General features: G+C 42.1%; 1 protein-coding gene and 1 non-coding gene across 2 annotated transcripts; both read left to right on the forward strand.

Annotated features, from left to right (window-relative positions):
• Positions 1-3,127: 3,127 nt before the first annotated feature.
• LOC100135807 (branched-chain alpha-keto acid lipoamide acyltransferase) lies at positions 3,128-15,542 on the forward strand. Its single transcript, NM_001124203.1, is given in 11 exon segments — positions 3,128-3,181; positions 4,517-4,643; positions 4,820-4,895; positions 5,048-5,229; positions 5,457-5,584; positions 5,767-6,019; positions 6,349-6,515; positions 8,302-8,379; positions 13,909-14,100; positions 14,429-14,500; positions 14,783-15,542. Coding segments are annotated over 11 exon segments (1,488 nt in total). The 5' UTR covers positions 3,128-3,136; the 3' UTR covers positions 14,951-15,542.
• LOC118964777 (small nucleolar RNA SNORD94) lies at positions 14,544-14,682 on the forward strand. Its single transcript, XR_005051970.1, has one exon. It is a non-coding gene; the product is annotated as a small nucleolar RNA SNORD94 (small nucleolar RNA).
• Positions 15,543-21,245: the final 5,703 nt, after the last annotated feature.

Here is a 21,245-nt window from a genome sequence, read left to right on the forward strand (position 1 = left end):
AAACTCAACAAAAAGAAGAAATTGTATTATGAAGACAAGATCAATGATATAAAGATGGGAAAAAACATTGGAGTACTTTAAATGAAATTATGGGCAGAAAGACACATTTAACTCCCATCTTCCAACGAATAAGATGGCTTACTCATCACAAAACCATTTGATGCTGCCAATTATTTTAATGATTACTTCATTGGCAAAGTAGGCAAACTTAGGCCGGAAATGCCAACAACAAACAGTGAGCCATCGTATTCATGCATTAAAAAAAATAATGGAAGAAAAGCATTACAAGTTTGAATTTTGTAAAGTTCATGTGAGAGAGGTGGAAAGATTATTGTTATCAATCAATAATGACTAACCTCCTGCCATTGACAACTTAGATGGAGAGCTACTGAGGATGGTAGCTGACTCTATAGCCACTCCTATCAGTCATATATTTAATCTGAGCCTAGAGGAAAGTCTTTGTCCTCAGGCCTGGATGGAAGCCAACGTAATTCCGCTACCCAAGACTGGTAAAGTGGCCTTTACTGGTTCTAACAGCAGACCTATAGGCTTGCTGCTAGCTCTATGTCCATGATTTTGTAATGAGATGTTTGACGAGCAGGTGTCCACATACTTTTGGTCATGTAGTGCATGTTGAATGAGAAACTAATCAGCATGGAGAGCCCCCTTTGGCGAAAACATTTACAGCACCCCCACCCCCAAACACCTCTCAGCGGCTTTGTCACCAGTCGGCTTAGGCTACCACATCCTTATATATATTTCATAAACGCAACATGACTCCAAGGGATAGGTTGGAATGTCTGACTGAAATACGGAACACATTAAAAAAAAAAATTATTTGGTATTAGCGGTGTTTGAATTTGTTGATAAAATGCAAAAACACAAGACTGTTCTTCACAATCCGGGAGATGTGGTCACCCTACACATGAAAACCAGAGAAAGGCGAATATCGGAATCCCATTAGGCAATGAATTGAAGATCCTGTAACGCCTCACACAGCAGATTGTCGACCAATCGCGTTCCCGTTGTCATGCTGCGTCACGCGGTTGCTAAACTAATCGTCACGAAATCCCGTCTCAAATTTTTTTATTTTATTTTATTTTACCTTTATTTAACCAGGTAGGCAAGTTGAGAACAAGTTCTCATTTACAATTGCGACCTGGCCAAGATAAAGCAAAGCAGTTCGACAGATACAACAACACAGAGTTACACATGGAGTAAAACAAACATACAGTCAATAATAAAGTATAAACAAGTCTATATACAATGTGAGCAAATGAGGTGAGAAGGGAGGTAAAGGCAAAAAAAGGCCTTGGTGGCAAGGTAAATACAATATAGCAAGTAAAACACTGGAATGGTAGTTTTGCAATGGAAGAATGTGCAAAGTAGAAATAAAAATAATGGGGTGCAAAGGAGCAAAATAAATAAATAAATAAAATACAGTTGGGAAAGAGGTAGTTGATAGGGCTAAATTATATGTGGGCTATGTACAGGTGCAGTAATCTGTGAGCTGCTCTGACAGTTGGTGCTTAAAGCTAGTGAGGGAGATGAGTGTTTCCAGTTTCAGAGATTTTTGTAGTTCGTTCCAGTCATTGGCAGCAGAGAACTGGAAAGAGAGGCGGCCAAAGAAAGAATTGGTTTTGGGGGTGACTAGAGAGAGGGTATGAAAAAATCAAAAAAATCAGGGTATGAGTCGAGAAACCTGCATATTTTCCTTGAAAGTACGTAGTCACGATTCCCCAGCTATACGATATAACAGATAACCAATTAATTATCTCGGAAAAGATTTGTAATGTTGACGAAATTCATGCTAATGTTGGGTTTTTGAGCTAGCGCCCAATTGACTCTCATTCACCGCTTGAAGGAGAGCTTTTCTTGTCCCAGAAAAGTCCAGAATGCATCGCGCGGTCCATTGACGACGCATGGTCAAAGTACACACGTTAATACGAGTTTCCCTCCACATCTGCTCTACTTCTATTGTATAGACGACCAAAATAAAATAAACCGATTTGATCACTACACAGGCTCGGGCGTCTTCCAGCGCCAGTAAAACGTTTTTACAAGTCCCAACCATTTGTCTGCGCAACCACAATGTCCAGTTTCTTCTGAGGCTTGAGTTGTACAGGTTGAGTTGTACATCTTTTGACTTGCAGCAAACAGTTATTTCAGCATGTGGTGCATCCACTACCATATTTTCACGAGCATCACTTGTTTTCTCAATTATTTTGCCACCTCAATCTCCTTCACCGGGCACTCCAGGAACTCAGGATCCCCACAACTGCAATATAGTTTTTCTTCTACACACTGTTCTTCAGTATACTCCGTCCGTCTGCCCACACTTGAAACAAATCCTTTACAGTTCTTACACTGCAGTGGTTTGGAGACTAAAGCTCTTACAGTGTGTCTTACTTAACCACGCTTCACATGAGTAGCATAGGAGGTTGGTTGCACATTAATTGGGGAAGACGGCTCATGGTAGCGACATAAGTGGAACAGACTTTATTATTTTTCGCCATTCACCCATTCAATCTTCCTTTGTTCTTCAGAAATACAATGAATCAAAATAAGACCACTCCTGGTCACTGACACATTCCACTTTTCCCAGCGTGTACATCACCATTTGACACCTCAAATGGGTTTCCCAGACATGCATTCTTACTCAACAAGAAGCGATTCATTATCATTCATAGACGTTTCCTCCACTCCAATTTCAGACTATTTCATTTTTGTTACAGTTTTTGAAACTACTGTTGTCCCTTCAGGACATGCATCTTCACCAACTTTGTTCAGCATGCTGCTTAATTCGAACTCAGCATCCACTTCTACCATTTTACCTGTCTGACCTGGAACAATGTGACACCTTTCCCACCCAACAGGAAATATGATTTATTCTCAGTTAGGGGTAATTGTTCCCATCTCCTCAAAAGTATGTCTGACTCATATAGTGAATTTATGCCGCGTTCACAACCCCGTTGAAACTAGGAAATCCGGATATTCTGACTTGATAACTGTTTGAACATGGCACGTGTTTCCTAGTTCCGACTGGCCTACGAACACAGCAACATCTCTATAATGACTGATCTCTGATTGGCCATTGAAAGGGGCGTGCGTTGGATCCGGACGAAGAGAAACAAAGATGGCGGCAGTTACCAGAGGCTCATTCACATTTATTAGACGCTTGGTAGGTTTGTTAAAAGTTTTTCCAGATGTGTAAACCGACGTGAAAGCTTTACGAGATAGTTGATGATGCACAAGGATCATACATTTAGAAATACTGCTACTGTACATCAATATAGATACGCTTCCCATGCAGCTGCTAGCCTGACTAGCAAACAAGCTAATTCGAGTCTGTTACAGTGAAGTGGGATTGAAATAGACAATTTTTTCCTAATTGTTTTGTAGTTATGAATAATTGCTGGGAATAATTGCTATCTGTTGGTCACTACTACCCAGATAGTCAACTATTTATTTGACTCAAACTGTTGACACTGTGTGTTTGAACTTGAATGCCAATACAATGTCATCCCTAACCCATTCATAGACCACTGTAACTAACGTTACCTTTATCGCCTGACGATAGTACTGTAATATTTTGTTAAGATTTTCTACGCTAGTTCTGAACGTTAAAACGCATCGCTTGGAATCAAGTTACGTATTTTTCATATCAGCGACAAATACATTTCTTAAATCAAAAGGTTAAATTACGAGACACCTTTTATAGGGTTAGCGTTTGTGATAGGGTTTCCACACGGCAATCTCTGTTATATTACAACCTTTGTTTACGGAAGACAGGCGGCCACCTTTGCTAATTGGCTATTTAGCGTTCTCCGAACACCTGTGTGTAAACTTAACTGGGGAGGAAGTGTAGTTCGTCAACTGGAGGCATACACTGCGTATGGATTTGTGCAACACTTACCTTAGCAGTTTATCTTTGTTATTTGAAAGATTATTTCTCATTGGTATTTTTATTTCACCTTTATTTAACCAGGTAAGCTAGTTGAGAACAAGTTCTCATTTACAACTGCGACCTGGCCAAGATAAAGCAAAGCAGTGCGACATAAACAACACAGTTACATGCAATAAACAAGCGTACAGTCTATAACACAATAGAAAAAAAGAAAGCCTATATACAGTGTGCTACTTTGAAGAATCACAAATATAAAATATATTTAGATTTGTTTAACACTTCCTTTTGGTTACTACACAATTCCATATGTGTTATTTCATAGTTTTGATGTCCTAACTATTATTCTACAATGTAGAAAATAGTAAAAATAAAGAAAAAACGTTGAATGAGGTGTCAACTTTTGATTGGTACTGTGTGTGTGTAACATTAGATTGTTAAACTAAACTTGCTCTGCAGCTAGTCAACTGTTGAAAGCTACGAAGTCATGCTAGCTATATCTTTAGATGCTGAAATGGTATAGAAGTATCCATTAACAAAGCCTAGTCCTGAAACGTGACCCCATCTAATGACTGTTCATGACATGGATCTATTTCTCGTTTATCATCGCAGCTCTTGGCACATCGGTACAAGCTTTGCTGCTCCAGGGTCCAAACTGGCCGACCAGACTACACCCGTCATCCCCACACTGTCTTCATCCCTCAGCTGTGCAGCTCTAGGTTTTTCCACACCAGTTATGGTAAGTAGGCTTCGGAATCGGCGCACAGGGATGTGGAATGAGGAAGATGCTACTGCTGACAGTGTACACTCCGTACAGACAATAAACTAATCAATCTTAAATGCACAAAAGGCTATGTGGAAGTTATAGGTTAAAGAATGGATGTTTCATTTTTAATGATCATTTGCTTTCTTTAGTCACATCAGGACCAATTCTGCCATTCAAACTGTCAGATATTGGCGAGGGCATCATGGAGGTGACGGTGAAGGAATGGTATGTTTTCAAAATATAGTACAGCAACATACAAAGCTGTATATGAATTATGTTTTGTTAAGAGTTGCCACTAGAGGGCACACAAGTTCAATGATTACTAAGCATTGCTACTCCAAGAGAAAGATGTTAAGGTTGTCTTTCTGTTTCCATAGGTATGTGAAGGAAGGAGACAAAGTCTCCCAGTTTGATAGCATCTGTGAGGTACAGAGTGACAAGGCATCTGTCACCATCACAAGTCGCTATGACGGTGTCATTAAAAAGCTCTACTATGAGGTTGATGCCACAGCCTTAGTGGGCACACCCCTGGTGGATATCGAGACAGAGCCCGGTCCGGGTAGGTATACCGCCAAAGCACCAACAATGGCATAATGGGAATCTCCCAACTTTTTATGTATCAAATGTTTAGACAATAGAACTGAAACTTGAAGCCAGTTCATATTACCTGGGTCACGTTTATAATAATAATAAATAAAAACAGTTTGGAACACCAAATTATCTAAGTTCAAAACAACGTTGGCTTCTGTTGGAAGGTGGGAATAGTGACTTTGGTCGATCTTTCAGAGGTGGTCCATGAGGAGGATGTTGTGGAGACCCCGGCGATGTCAAACGATGAGCACACACACCAGGAAATCAAGGGACACAAGACCCAGGCCACTCCTGCAGTCCGTCGTTTAGCCATGGAGAACAATGTGAGTTGTTATTAAAAGACCGACACATACACATGCAAGCATGCATTCACTGCAAGATGGCACTACAGCACAAGATTTAGCACCACCCCTTTAAACCTGAAATGGCCAACTACTGGGTTAACCAGGCTTTTGTGATGATTGTCTATTTACCTCTTTGCCGCCTACTTTCCATTCCTCCTTAGATCAAGCTGAGTGAAGTGGTCGGTACCGGGAGAGACGGACGGATCCTCAAAGAGGACATCCTCAACTTCCTGGCCAAACAGACAGGGGCCATCTTACCCCCGACCCCATTCCATGAGATCCAGCCACCCCCTCCCGCAGCATCCGCCCCCTCCTCGGCCTCCATGCCCAAGATGAAGCCCACACCAAGTGTCCAGCTCCCTGTCGTCTCCAGGCCCGTCTTCACGGGCAAGGACAGCACTGAGCCCCTGAAAGGTAGAGGGAGCATTACAGAGATGGTTAATGGTTCCAATAAATGTGTTTGCTTTCTGGGATACATTTCTGATTCAGAGAATAACCCATAGACAGGTTAAATCTAGTCTATTATAATTAGAGTAGCAGTGATGTTTTGAACGTGTTTCAAAAAGCAACTCACTGTATTTAAATTCCCAATCTAGGTTCAGTCCAGGTTCCAAACAACTTCCTTCTGGCTTTGTTTGTAACAGTCTAAAGTGACCTGACCGGACAGGTGGTAACTTAGCAATATAGTACTGGCTTCATCAAAACACATCCCTTTTTTCCAATGTGTTCTTCTGAACGACCAGGTTTTCACAAAGCAATGGTGAAGACCATGACTGCAGCTTTGAAGATCCCCCACTTTGGTTATAAAGATGAAGTGGATTTGACGAGGCTGGTGCAGTTGCGCAAGGAGCTGAAGGGCCTGTCAGAGGCTCGCGGTGTCAAGCTCAGCTACATGCCCTTCTTCATCAAGGTGACCTTTGACTCCTGACATGCTGTAATATGAAGTTGTGAGGTGACATATCTAGTGTCAAAGTGACGCTATTGCCAAAATGCATGGGGAACACCTAATAAGATGTGTTCGTTATGATGTTGAAATGTCAGCTCATGCCAGATCATGTACTCTTGTTATGACAGAGGTAGCAGCTTGTGTTATGTGACGGAAGTGTTATAATGCCCTGCACAGAAACTTCATTATTACAGGGGTGTCATGAAAGAATCATTGCACGTCATACCTGAAGTACTATGCCAGAGGATTTGGGTAAATAGCCTGCTTGCTGCGGTTTGGATCACAACATAGTCCCTGTGCCCATGAAAGCGAAGGTAATTGACTTAACGCCCCTTAGTACTCAACGTCGGTAGCCATGAAGTGCTTTAAAAGGCTGGTCATGGCTTACATCAGCGCCATCATCCCGGAAACCCTAGACCCACTCCAGTTTGCATATTGCCCCAACAGATCCACAGATGACGCAATCTCAATCACACTCCACACTGTCCTTTCCTACCTGGACAAAAGTAACCTTATGTGAGAATGCTGTTCATTCATACAGCTCAGCGTTCAACACTAGTGCCCACAAAGCTCATCACTAAGCTAAGGATCCTGGGACTAAACACCTCCCTCTGCAACTGGATCCTGGACTTCCTGACGGGCCATCCCCAGGTGGTAAGGGTAGGCAACAACACATCTGCTACATCTGCTACACTGATCCTCAACACGTTGGCCCCTCGTGTATTCCCTGTTCTCCCACGACTGTGTGGCCAAGCACGACTCCAACACCAACATTACATTTGCTGACGTCACAACAGTGATCACCGACAAATATGAGACCGCCTATAGGGAGGAGGTCAGAGACCTGGCAGTGTGGTGCCAGGACAACAACTCCTTTAACGTGCTTAAGACAAAGGAGCTGAATGTGGACTACAGGAAAAGGAGGGCCCGAGCATCACATCGACGGGGTTGTAGTGGAGCAGGTTGAGATTTTCAAGTTCCTTGATGTCCCCATCACCAACAAACTATCATGGTCCAAACACACCAAGAAAGTTGTAAAGAGGGCACGACAATGCCTTTTCCCCCTCAGAAGACTGAAAAGATTTGGCATCCTCAGTTATACAGCTGCACCATCGAGAGCATCCTGACCGGTTGCATCACTGGCTGGTATGGCAACTGTTCTGCATCTGACCGTAAGGTGCTACAGAGGGTAGTGCGTGCGGCCCAGTACATCACTAGGGCCAAGCTTCCTGCATCCAGGACTTATAATACTAGGCGGTGTCAGAGGAAGGCCCAAAAAATTATCAACGACTCTAGTCACCCAAGTCATAGACTGTTCTCGGCAAGCAGTACCGGAGTTCCAAATCTAGGTACAAAAGGCTCCTTAACAGCTTCTACCCCAAAGCTGTAAGACTGCTGAACAATGAATCAAATGGCCAACCAGATTATTTGCGTTGACACCCCCCGTTGTTTTTACACTGCTGCTACTCGCTGTTTATCAATGCATAGTGACTTTACCCCTACGTACATGTACAAATTACCTCGACTAACCTGTTCCCCCACACACTGACTCCGTATATAGCCTCGTTATTGGTATTTTGTGTTATAATTTTTTACTTTAGTTTATTTTTTTTTTTTAATTGTCTTCACTCTAACTGCATTGTTGGTTAAGGGCTTGTAAGTAAGCGTTACACGGTAAGGCCTGTTGTAATCGGCGCATGTGACAAATAAAATGTCATTTGAAGATAATCATGATTTTCTGTTTGAGCAGGCTGCTTCCCTGGGCCTTCTCCATTTCCCTATCCTCAACGCCTCGGTGGACGAGGCTGTTCATAACATCACCTACAAGGTAAGGCTGCAGGAAGGGGGGATGGTGTTGGGGAGACATTGCTTCCCTTTCAGTCAGTCAACTTTGGTACAACATACTATGGGGAGTTGCACTCTCAACTTCTGTTGAAAATCTAAAATCACTCCTGACAAGGCCAATAAAATCCTTTCCTCTCTGGAAGCCCCGCCTTCCACAGGTGATAAGTGTGAGGCTAGAATTAATTCTTTCCATTATTCCGCTCTTCATCTCGGTGTAGACAGGAACGATTCACGCTACTAAAACAAACAATTGGAACACGAGACTGTCTCACGTTGCGCCAACTAAACTGCCCCTTTGTGGTAGAGCGTGCGCACCCCTGGATGTTGTGTGCTGGAGTTTGTATGGTTCTTATAGTTTCCTAATCACAAAAAATGTGTTATTCTTCTGATTGTTTGGCCTGGCTATAGCAATGAGTTAAGATTGCTAAAAATGCAACCTAGATGACGAAGGCTAAGCCGGGTTTGGGTTCATAACCATGCCCAAATGAATAAAGAGATACTCAGGTTTGTTGTCTTTGTGTAAGTTAGAGGTTGACAAGGGAACAGGAATGGTAGTGAAGTTCTGGAGTGAGGCCTAATATATAATTTGCTTAATAAAAACAAAAAAAAACAATAAATGGTAATTTCCTCGCTCCAGTTGTAGCCAGTCACTTGACCTCCGATGCAAGTGGAGAAATATACAGTTGCACGTCATGAGTTAATTAGACTGAAAGGTTGCTTGTTCGGCCTCCTGGGTGGCGCAGTGGTTAAGGGTGCTGTAATGCAGCGCCAGTTGTGCCACCAGAGACTCTGGGTTTGCGCCCAGGCTCTGTCATAACCGGCCGCAACCGGGAGGTCTGTGGGGCGACGCACAATTGGCCTAGCGTCGTCCGGGTTAGGGAGGGTTTGGCCGGTAGGGATATCCTTGTCTCATCGTGCACCAGCGACTCCTGTGGCAGGCCAAGCGCAGTGCACGCTAACCAAGGTTGCCAGGTGCACAGTGTTTCCTCCGACACATTGGTGCGGCTGGCTTCCGGGTTGGATGCGCGCTGTGTTAAGAAGCGGCTTGGTTGGGTTCTGTATCGGAGGACGCATGACTTTCAACCTTCGTCTCTCCCGAGCCCGTACGGGAGTTGTAGTGATGAGACAAGATAGTAGCTACTAACAATTGGATACCACGAAATTGGGGAGAAAAAGGGGTGAAAACTAAAAAAAAACACAAAAAAAAGGTTGCTTGTTCGAATCCCAGAGCCGGCGAGGTGGGAAGAAAATCGTCCGTTCTGCCCTTGAACAAGCAGTTAACCCCCACAAGAACTGCTCCCAGTTGCTGATGATGTCGATTTAAGCCCCCCCCCCGCACCTCCTTGGGTTAAATGTGGAAGACACATTTCACTTGAATGCATTAGGTATCCACTTTCCATCTGGGTAAGTAGAAAATCTCAATGTGGTTATCACAGCCATTAAACTCTTAACTGTTTTGAAGTCACGCCTGTATCTTTGTAGTGACTGGGTGTACACCATCCAAAGTGTAATTAATCACCAATATTTAAATGTTTATTTTTTAATATATTTATTTTCATCTACCAGTAGATGAAATATAATTGTGTGGGGTACAGCGATGGTGTAGTCATTTTAAAAATCATGTTAAACACTATTATTGCACATAGTGAGTCCATGCAACTTATGTTACTCCTGAACTTATTTCCACTTGTCATAAAAGGGGTTGAATACTTAATGACTTAAACATTTCAGCTTTTAATTTTTAAACATTTTGAAAAATATATAATTCCACGTTGACATTATGGGGTATTGTGTGTGTGTAGACCAGTGACGACAAATCTCAATTGAATCCATTTTTAAATCAGGCTGTAACAACAAAATGTGGAAAAAGTCAAGGGGTGTTAAGACTTTCTGAAGGCACTATATAGCTACAACCAGGCCTGCCCTGAGAACAGTCTTGGTTTCCACTAAAGCGATTCTGTATGCAGAACGGGGGACAGACGAGCAGCTAACGGAGGAAGTTATTTCTGATTTCTGCACATACCACGGGACAGGAAAATTCCGGGGTTATGGAACTGTTGCGGGATCAGGACATACAGGGAACATTTTTGACAAGACATGACTGGAATCAATTTTCAGTTGTAGGATGCGGAGATGGATTGAGTCTTTGGTCAGTGCAAATGTCTTAAATGCCTGGGTGGCTGCCCTCAATCAACACGGTTCTTGCGCGCTCTATCACCAGTTACGGGAGGCTACTCGATGAGTACCTCATGAAGCCGGTTGAGGGAATGCTGAGAGTGTGCAAAGCTATCATCAAGGGAAAGGGTGGCTTCTTTGAAGAATCAAAAATGATTTGGTTTCTACATGATTCAGAATAGAAATTAGCCTGTAAAAGTAGAACAATGTTCTTATACCGAAATTAAAGATGTTTATTGAAAAGCAAAATATTAACCGTTGAGTCTTCATCCCTGCTAGAAATCATAATTATCATTTAAAAAATAAACATTTTGCCTTGAACAAATCACCTACACAGTAATAAAACACAATGCCGAAGTATATTTATATAATTTGCGAGCGACCTGTCCAATAGGTTATTTGTATGAACATTTTAAATGAATAAAGAACGAAACACAGACTCTAATTTAATTTAGCCTAGGCATGAACAATTAGGAGTAGGAGTAGTAAATAACAAAACATGGCTGTCTACAAACACCAGGGCCAGCCGGTCATGGCTAGAAGGGATCCAGCATTTGTCAAATTGAATGTCAGATTTGACTTTTTGTAGCAGTTTAGGAGAATTAGGTTAAAAGCTTAGGAACAGGGTTTGTGTTAGCTAAACTTGATCTTAATTTGACAAAAGCTGGATTCCTTCTAGGCATGACCGGGCAGGCCCGGCCCACTCACCATTCTCGCTGCGATTCAGCACCACAGCAGTGGAAAGAGGACACTAGGTGGTCACAAAATGAATAAATTATAAAACTGTTGTTGGACAATCACTCGATATGTATGTAAACGAAATTCGTTAAGGCTTATTTTTATAATGCTCCTGTGAAACGAGGCATGCGTCATGCATTTATGAAAGCACTTGTTTCCAAAACACAAATGATATCCCTTTTTACAGTTCTTCTAGATTGTGTTTATTGTAACGCTCTCTTATGTTTATTGAACGCTCCACGTCCTTTCCAACCGCTTTCTTATGTTTATTGAACGCTCCACGTCCTTTCCAACCGCTTTCTTATGTTTATTGAACGCTCCACGTCCTTTCCAACCGCTCTCTTAAACTGCCGCTCCAAATTCGCTCCATTCATTTAAAATCACCATTTAAACCAACCCCCATCTATTTTTGTGACTACCTGGACCGATATTTGGTTTGAAGTATTGAAACCAAACCCTATGATGATTCCACAAGGGGACACCCTTCCCATAGGTTGTGCATTACTGGGATTCATTGCTGCTTCCTGTCTGTAGTTCACTAGTCCCTAATGAGGTGTCTAGTGATACAGGTTATGGGCCCGTTGGTGGTTGGAAGCAGAGTTGAGGGAACAATCAGGGTTGGACACAACCATGCTATTGTCCAACACACGTTCTCTGGTTCAAATGAACCCCAAAATGAGCTGTCTTTCCCCAGCTCAACACTTTTCATTCCTAGGAATTAGATTACGGATTCTCGACCTATTGCGCCCACTTGGGATTTGGTTTTGGATGCTCTGTGAGAGGACTTCTTTTGAATGACTGAGTCTGGATCTGAAGATCTTCTCCTGTGACATCTCCTTTCTTGTGGCTTTAGCCTCGGCTAAACATGTTGGGGACCTCCCAAGTCATCCATACACCCTTCCGATACTTTAGTTCGCCCAAGGCCATTCTGAGGTGACGTCACGTCCAAATGCAGTCTCTGCCCTGAAAGTAATGGCTATGTCCTACAGATCCTTAAAAAAATGTTTAAGCTATTTTCTATTTTTCGTTATTTGTTTCTGATGAGCAACATAGTTTGCATGCCCTGTGTCCGGTGGCCTTCTTTACGCACGTACATTGAACGGACCCAGGATATCCGACCAACGTTTTGTCTGTTTTGCTAATCCATCTTTTGGCAGGGCGCTCTCTAAGCAGCCTCCACAATCCAGTGGGAGAGACGCTATCTCCCTGGCATGTAGCAGCAAGCTAATGAGGGCGCCTCGCCTCAAGCGCCGATTTTAAAACATTGCAGATTTCTACTTTGTTTGTTTTTCTAGTGTTTTTTTTTTTTTTCTTATTCTTTTTGTTTTTATTTCACTTGGTCCCCCCCACCGCCTCAAGTCTATACTCTGCCTCCACCCTAATAGACATGTATTAATCACTGCTACAGTTATGTGTATATAGTTCTATCGTTTTTTTATTAGCATTGTCATTTTATTTCCACTTAGTCCTGCATGTCAGAGCTTATGATTTTCACTGTACTCTGCAATCATACCTGCAACCCTGTACATGTGACTGTTAACCCTTCAGAGATTCTGTGTGTTTATCTAACTGTGTACGCGCCAACTCAACCAGGGGTCTGGCAACGTCTCGGGTGTTATTTAAAGGGTTGGCCATTTAAAATAATAATAATAATTATAGGATTCATAATATTCAATGAATTATAGTACCTAACATCCGATTTAGACCAAACTATTTTTTTTCTAACGAGTAGGACATGAGGGATCCATAGAAATGGTATAAAGCCATCCACGACCACCTCAACAATGAGTATATAGTATCAGTTCTATGTTTAACAAGTAGTTAAGAGCTGCAGCTCTGAGAATTGTTTCTTCATCCTATGTAATGTATTCTCGGTGAATTTGGTTGTCTGCTACCCCCCCCCCCGTTAAGAGAAATTACTCATTTAAAGTTTAGGTTTGTCCCATCCTACATCTTGAATTTCCTTGTTCGTGCTAGGACCCTTAGTTCCATTGAAGAGAAATCTAAACGCTACAGCATACAACGACATTCTGTGCTTCCAACTTTGTGGCAACAGTTTGGGGAAGGCCCTTCCCTGTATCAGCATGACAATGCACTCATGCACAAAGCAAGGTCCATACAAAAATGGTTTGTCGTGATCGGTGTGGAAGAATTTGACTAGCCTGCACAGAGCCCTGACCTCAAACCAATCGAACACCTTTGGGATGAATTGGAACGCCGACTGTGAAGCCAGGTCTCATCGCCCCAACATTAGTGCCCGACCTCAATAATGCTTTTGTGGATGAAGTCCCCACAGCAATGTTCCAACATCTAGTGGAAAGCCTTCCCAGAAGAGTGGTGGCTGCTATAGCAGCAAAGGGGGGACCAACTCTCTATATTAATGCCCATGGTTTTGGAATGAGATGATTGACGAGCAGGTGTCCACATACATTTGGTCATGTAGTGTATATTCAAATAGATGGGGTACTTGCTCACAGCGAGCTGGATGTAGGACTAGAATGACTCATGAACATGACATTTCTCTCATCCTTTCTTCAAAGTGATTGAGAACCTGAGCTGGTTCTGAGATGTGCTGATATGTCTCCTCCTCCACCACCAGGCATCCCACAATATTGGTCTGGCCATGGACACGAGCCAGGGCCTGCTGGTGCCCAATGTGAAGAATGTGCAGTTGCTGAGTGTGTTTGAGATCGCAGTGGAGCTCAACCGCATGCAGACCCTGGGCGCCACGGGCCAGCTGGGCACGGCTGACCTCACAGGAGGCACCTTCACCCTCTCCAACATTGGCTCGGTGAGCGGGGTAGTGGGCGTGGGAGGGAGGGGGACTAGTGGCTGGGAGGATGAGCTTAAAGTGATACAGATAAGTCAAACAGATTTATATATTTTTTTAAACCTTGTGTGATTTTATGTTGACGTTTTCATAATTAAAAGCTGTGTTTGCATTTTTTAGTAGCCATCTAATGCTATTTTAGTAGCCATCTAATGCTATTTTAGTAGCCATCTAATGCTAACTTGAATAGTAATTGACAGCTAGCGGCTGCATTATTTGGGACCTATGCTTGCTTAAGCCGCTTGTTCAGTCTTTACATGTCATGTATTTGTGTTTTCCATTGAATCAGATTGGAGGCACTTATGCAAAGCCAGTAATTCTGCCTCCTGAGGTGGCGATTGGCGCTCTTGGAAAGATCCAGGTTTGTGAAAATGATATTACTTTAACATTATCAGTTGTCAATGCTGGCTATGATGAGTGGCGCAGGGGTACGGACCTCAGCTGATAATGGGAGCTGAGTGTTGGTGCTAGTTCTCAGCTTAGTGGGCATGTGGCCAGCTGACTGGGAGGTGTCAACACGATACAGACGCCTGACTGAGCCTCATGACATTGTCTGGACTTACATTTATATTTATTTGATAGTTATGGATGTCTGGCTTGATTTATGAATACTCATCTCCTGACATGTTTATGCCCCTTTCAGGTCCTACCCAGGTTTAACTCGAGGGACGAGGTGGTGAAAGCTCACGTCATGAACGTCAGCTGGTCGGCAGACCACCGGATCATCGACGGGGCCACCATGGCGCGGTTTTCCAACCTGTGGAGGGACTACTTGGAGAACCCGGCTTCTATGGTCCTGGATCTGAAATGAGCATGCGGTACCCTGGCCTGCATCCCCTGGACGCAAGCCCAGCGACGCAAAACCAGCCCCCATGATGATGTGAAGTTGGTCTACTGTACTCTGACTCTTTGGGTAGTCACTTTGACTGGGTGTTACTGGTCACCATACTGCTCCTGACCCCTTGGCCATCCAAACCTTTCTTCCTCCGAACATGGATGGCTGCACACGCCACGGACACCACAAGTTCCCTTACTACTCAACGTTGTGAAACTAATCTCTAGTTGCTGGCTGTTTTTATCTTTGTGTGTGGCCTTCGTTTGTTTGCTCTCTTCTGGTTGCCTTACTGACATAGGATGGGTATGAACAGTAGCGCTTTCTCCTGAAGAGCAGAATGTTGGAAGGAAAACTTTTTTTTTTTTTAGTAAACCTGTTGTATTTCTGAAATACTGTATAACCCTGTAAAAATGTCTTTGCACCTTTTTGTTTTCTTACAGCCCCACACATTCCATCAATGCTAGAAAGCTATTTTCAAGAGAATGTGCGGTTTAGTGATTCCCTATGGAAAGCACCATTGCACAACATGCGCTTGTTAGTGTTCATATCAGCTACAGTGCCTTCAAAGTATTCATACCCCCTGACTTATTCCACATTTTGTTGTGTTACAGCCTGAATTCAAAATGGATTCAATTGATGCAATACCCAATGACAAAGTGAAAACAGGTTTTTAGAATGTTTTGCAAATGTATTGAAAATGAAATATAGATCTCAATTACGTAAGTATTCACACCATTGAGTCAATACTTTGTAGCAACCTTTTGGCAGGAATTTCAGCTGTTAATCTTTCTGGGTAAGTCTCTTAAGAGCTTTCCACACAAGCATTGTGCAACATTTGACCATTATACTTGTCAAATTTCTCCAAACTCAAATTGGTTGTTGATCAAAGCTAGACAACCATTTTCAGGTCTTGCCATAGATATTTAAGTCAAAACTAACTTGACCACTCGGGAACATTTACGGTCTTCATGGTAAGCAACTCCAGTGTAGATATTGGCCTTGTGTTATTATCCTGTGTGTGGTGGAAAGCAGACTGAACCATGTTTTCCTCTAGTATCTTGCCTGTGCTGATTTTATTTTTATCCTGAAAAACTTCTGTCCTTAACAATTACAAGCATAACATGATGCAGCCTCCACTATGCTTGAAAATATGGAGAGTGGTACGCAGTGATGTGTTGCATTGGATTTGCCCCAAACATAACACTTTGTATTCAGGACAAAAAGTGAAATACTTTGCCACATCTTTTGCAGTATTACTTTACTGCCTTGTTGCAAACAGGAGGCATGTTTGGAAAATTATTTATTCGGTACAGGCTTCCCTTTCACTCTGTCAATTAGGTTATTATTGTGGAGTAACTACAATGTTGATCCATCTTCAGTTTTCTCCTGTCACAGCCATTAAACTCTGTAACTGTTTTAAAGTCACCGTTGGGTTCATGATGAAATTCCTGAGCGGTTTCCTTCCTCTCCGGCAACTGCGTTAGGAAGGAGACCTGTATCTTTGTAGTGACTGGGTGTCTTGATACACCATCAAAAGTGTAATAACTTCATGTTCAAAGGGATATTCAATGTCTGCTTTTTGTTTTTACCCATCCACCAATGGGTGCCCTTCTTTGTGAGGTATTGGAAAACCTCCCAGGTGTTTCGGTTGAAATAATTTTAAATTCACTGCTTGACTGAGGGACCTTACAATTATCTGTATGTGTGGGGTACAGAGATGAGGTAGTCATTCAAAAATCATGTTAAACATGATATTTGCACACAATGAGTCCATGTAACTTATTATGTGACTTGTTCAGTACATTTTTACTCCTGAACTTAGGATTGCCATAAAGGGGGTTGAATACTTATCGACTCAAGATATTTCAGCTTTTCAATTTTAATTTGTAAAAAACCTTTGACATTATGGGTGTGTTGTGTGTAGGCCAGTGATAACAATTCTCAATTTTATCAATTTTAAATTCCGGCTGTAACACAACAAAATGTGGGGTATGAATACTTTCTGAAGGCACTGTATGATGTCAGCAGCTACTGGATAAAAGACTCCAATGGTTCCCCAATTGTTAGTTTGATCAATTTGTGTTACTGCTTTTCTTGCTGTTTGATGATGTTTTTTTAAAAAAAAGGAAAATATTAAGTTATGGGTGGAAGTGAACACTTAAGCTTTGTTCGAATACACCATACTAACATACCGTATACTACCTACTCAATTTATGTCACAAATAGTGCGGTTAGTATGAGTATTCGAACATAACCTTAGTGTAGGGTTTTGGGAATGCGTACTGTGGTCTCTGTATTTTAGGGAGATTGTACTATTTGAAGGTGTGTGAGAAATGCCTGTCTGACTTAATCACCGTTTCTGATATTGTGTGGATCCTGAAAACAAGTTTTAATAAATTTGAGGTGTAAAGATTTATTGGCTTTGCTGAGTGTTGTGGGTTATGTTCCCCAAGAATTCTGACACTCACCTAGTTTGGCAAAATAAAGCCTTCAGTCTATAGACGCTAAATAATTGTCTTCGCCTGGAAGTATGGGAGAGATACAGGTTCATGTTGGAAATTCCCAGTCATTTTTCCCATGGGAATTCTTTTAATTGTGAAAATAAGGTCTGTATTATTATAGCCCTACAGTTCATTTAAAATATTTTGTTAACCGAGTAACCATCTTTCCATTGACCATTGCTCAATGTTTTTGTCTCCAGAACTTGGAATGAATAGAACTCGTCCTAAAATGCTTCTAATTTCCCACCCCATTGAACAGAGGACAAACATGTTGCGTGACCATTGGAACAGTTTCCACCCCTATTTCACACAATTCTTCCTACTGTTTTCTGAAGGCATGTGTTGTCAGGGGGACTGTAGTCCATGTGGCAAGTTTAGCTTGTGACCACCACCACTATTTTCAGTGTTCCACCCCTGACTAAAATGAAACCTCCGGAGTCACGTTTCATCTAGGAACACTACTGACAAGCTATGAGCTCTATTGCTACTCTTACAAGATTTTCAAAGCAAATAAGCTATTCCATCAATACAATAACATACACAAAGAGGGATATGTCGAGGGAATTTAGCACATGGGTTTACTTCATGCAAATTAGTGCAATTTAGAAGGTACTATTTAATTTGGCTGCGACCGCCCGGCAACAGGATTTGACGGTTTGTTACAGGACTACTGCAGCTGTGCTCCCATCTGTTTTGAACGTATACATTAACTGTGTTGGTGCTTCCATGAACTTTACAGTCTATTTGGAGTGAGATGTATTTGATCCTTTTTGTCAATTATGTGAAAGTTACTTACTACATGCAGTTTGGCTTGATAATGAATAAGAATTGAGGTCCAAATTGAAAAAAGGCTAATCATGTTGTCAATCATTATGAGGACCAATGCGTTTCCTTCTGCAGTGAAGAAATCTAAGCAGATATGTTCCTGCCTCTGTCCTTGTCAAGCCTTACCTGTCTAATTGAGGAAGCTGTGAGTAGGCAGACTCCAGTCCTGTTTTGAGTTAAGACTGTTTTGGGAGCTGCATTTGATCAGGGTCACCATGACCGGGGTGGCAGTGGCACCGTCATCTCTATCAAGTCCCTTGGGAGACTAGAATTAAGCAAACTAAACAAGATCTGCAGAAGCAACAAGGTCAAAGGGCCGGTGTACAGTAGTGGCCAAAAGTGTTGAGAATGACACAAATATTAATGTTCACAAAATCTGCTGCCTCAGTTTGTATGATGGCAATTTGCACATACTCCAGAATGTTATGAAGCGTGATCAGGTGAATTGTAATTCATTTCAAAGTCCCTCTTTGCCATGCAAATAAACTGAATCCCCCCAAAAACATTTCCACTGCATTTCAGCCCTACCACAAAAGGACCAGCTGACATCATGTCATTGATTATCTCGTTAACACCGGTGTGAGTGTTGACGAGGACAAGGCTGGAGATCACTCTGTCATGCTGATTGAGTTCGAATAACAGACTGGAAGCTTCAAAAGGAGGGTGGTGCTTGGAATCATTGTTCTTCCTCGGTGAACCATGGTTACCTGCAAGGAAACACATGCCGTTATCATTGCTTTGCACAAAAAGGGCTTCACAGGCAAGGATATTGCTGCCAGTAAGATTGCACCTAAATCAACCATTTATTGGATCATCAAGAACTTCAAAGGAGAGCAGTTCAATTGATGTGAAGAAGGCTTCATGGCGCCCAAGAAAGTGCAGCAAGCGCCAGAACATATCGAAGAGCCCTCACTGCTGCTCGATCATCCTATTTTTCCAACTTAATTGAGGAAAATAAGAACAATCCAAAATGTATTTTTGATACTGTCGCAAAGCTAACTAAAAAGCAGCATTCCCCAAGAGAGGATGGCTTTCACTTCAGCAGTTCAGCACTTCTTTGAGGAAAAGATCATGATCATTAGAAAGCAAATTATGGACTCCTCTTTAAATTTGCGTATTCCTCCAAAGCTCAGTTGTCCTGAGTCTGCACAACTCTGCCAGAACCTAGGATCAAGGGAGACACTCAAGTGTTTTAGTACAACATCTCTTGACACAATTATGAAAATAATCATGGCCTCTAAACCTTCAAGTTGCATACTGGACCCTATTCCAACTAAACTACTGAAAGAGCTGCTTGCTGTGCTTAGCCCTCCTATGGTGAACATAATAAAGGGCTCTCTATCCACCGGATGTGTACCAAACTCACTAAAAGTGGCAGTAATAAAGCCTCTCTTGAAAAAGCCAAACCTTGACCCAGAAAATATAAAAACTATCGGCCTATATCAAATTTTCCATTCCTCTCTAAAATCATATGACCTACTGAAGAGATGAGTCTTCAATAAAGACTTAAAGGTTGAGACCGAGTCTGCATCTCTCACATGGGTAGGCAGAACATTCCATAAAAATGGAGCTCTATAGGAGAAAGCCCTGCCTCCAGCTGTTTGCTTTGAAATTCTAGGGACAGTAAGGAGGCCAGCGTCTTGTGACCGTAGCGTACGTGTAGGTATGTACGGCAGGACCAAATCGGAAAGATAGGTAGGAGCAAACCCATGTAATGCTTTGTAGGTTAGCAGTAAAACCTTGAAATCAGCCCTTGCCTTGACAGGAAGCCAGTGTGGAGGCTAGCACTGGAGTAATGTGATATTTTTTTTGTTTCTAGTCAAGATTCTAGCAGCCGTGTTTAGCACTAACTGAAGTTTATTTAGTGCTTTATCTGGGTAGCCGGAAAGTAGAGCATTGCAGTAGTCTAACCTAGAAGTAACAAAGCATGGAATTAATTTTTCTGCATTTTTGGACAAAAGTTTCAGATTTTTGCAATGTTACGTAGATGGAAAAAAGCGGTCCTTGAAACAGTCTTGATATGATCGTCAAAAGAGAGATCAGGGTCCAGAGTAACGCCGAGGTCCTTCAGTTTAATTTGAGACGACTGTACAACCATCAAGATTAATTGTCAGATTCAACAGATCTCTTTTGTTTCTTGGGACCTAGAACAAGCATCTCTGTTTTGTCCGAGTTTAAAAGCAGAACATTTGCAGCCATCCACTTATGTCTGAAACACAGCTTCCAGGGTAGGAAATTTTGGGGCTTCACCATGTCTCATCGAAATGAACCACCAAGACTCTTCCTAGAGCTAACCGCATGGCCCAACTGAGCAATCCGGGGAGAAAGGCTTTGGTCAGGGAAGTGACCAAAACCCGATGGTCATTCTGACAGAGCTCCAGAGTTCTTCTGTGGAGATGGGAGAACTTTCCAGATGGACAACCATCTCTGGGTATTTTGTTCTTCTCCTGTGAATTCTGTTTTTTTTTTACTAGATTACCTGTAGTTGTTCATGTCTGTCTGTAATTGTGTTATGACTTGGTGTTGCCTATCTTGGCAAGGAATCTCTTGAAAATTAGATTTCAAATCTCAATGAGCCCTTCCTGGTTAAATAAAAAAAATTAAATACTCAAGCCCTGGTCCAAATGACACTTGAGCCAGTGTGAAAACATTCTTAATAGTGTTGCCCAGGAAAAGCTGCCATTTGAGAAGTTACCCTTTTCAATGGTTAACGAGGAATCACCAGCTCATTGATGAACAGTCTTAACACCTTTACTATGGTTATTGCTCCACTTGAATGTCAGGATATGATTGCTGCTGAAGTGTTTTTCTGTGTAAAAACTGCACCTATGGGTATGAATATATACATACAGTGCCTTGCGAAAGTATTCGGCCCCCTTGAACTTTGCAACCTTTTGCCACATTTCAGGCTTCAAACATAAAGATATAAAACTGTATTTTTTTGT

This window comes from Oncorhynchus mykiss, chromosome 5 (genome assembly GCF_057628025.1).
Source record: "Oncorhynchus mykiss isolate SJ-2025 chromosome 5, ASM5762802v1, whole genome shotgun sequence".
Classification (NCBI taxonomy): Eukaryota; Metazoa; Chordata; class Actinopteri; order Salmoniformes; family Salmonidae; genus Oncorhynchus; species Oncorhynchus mykiss.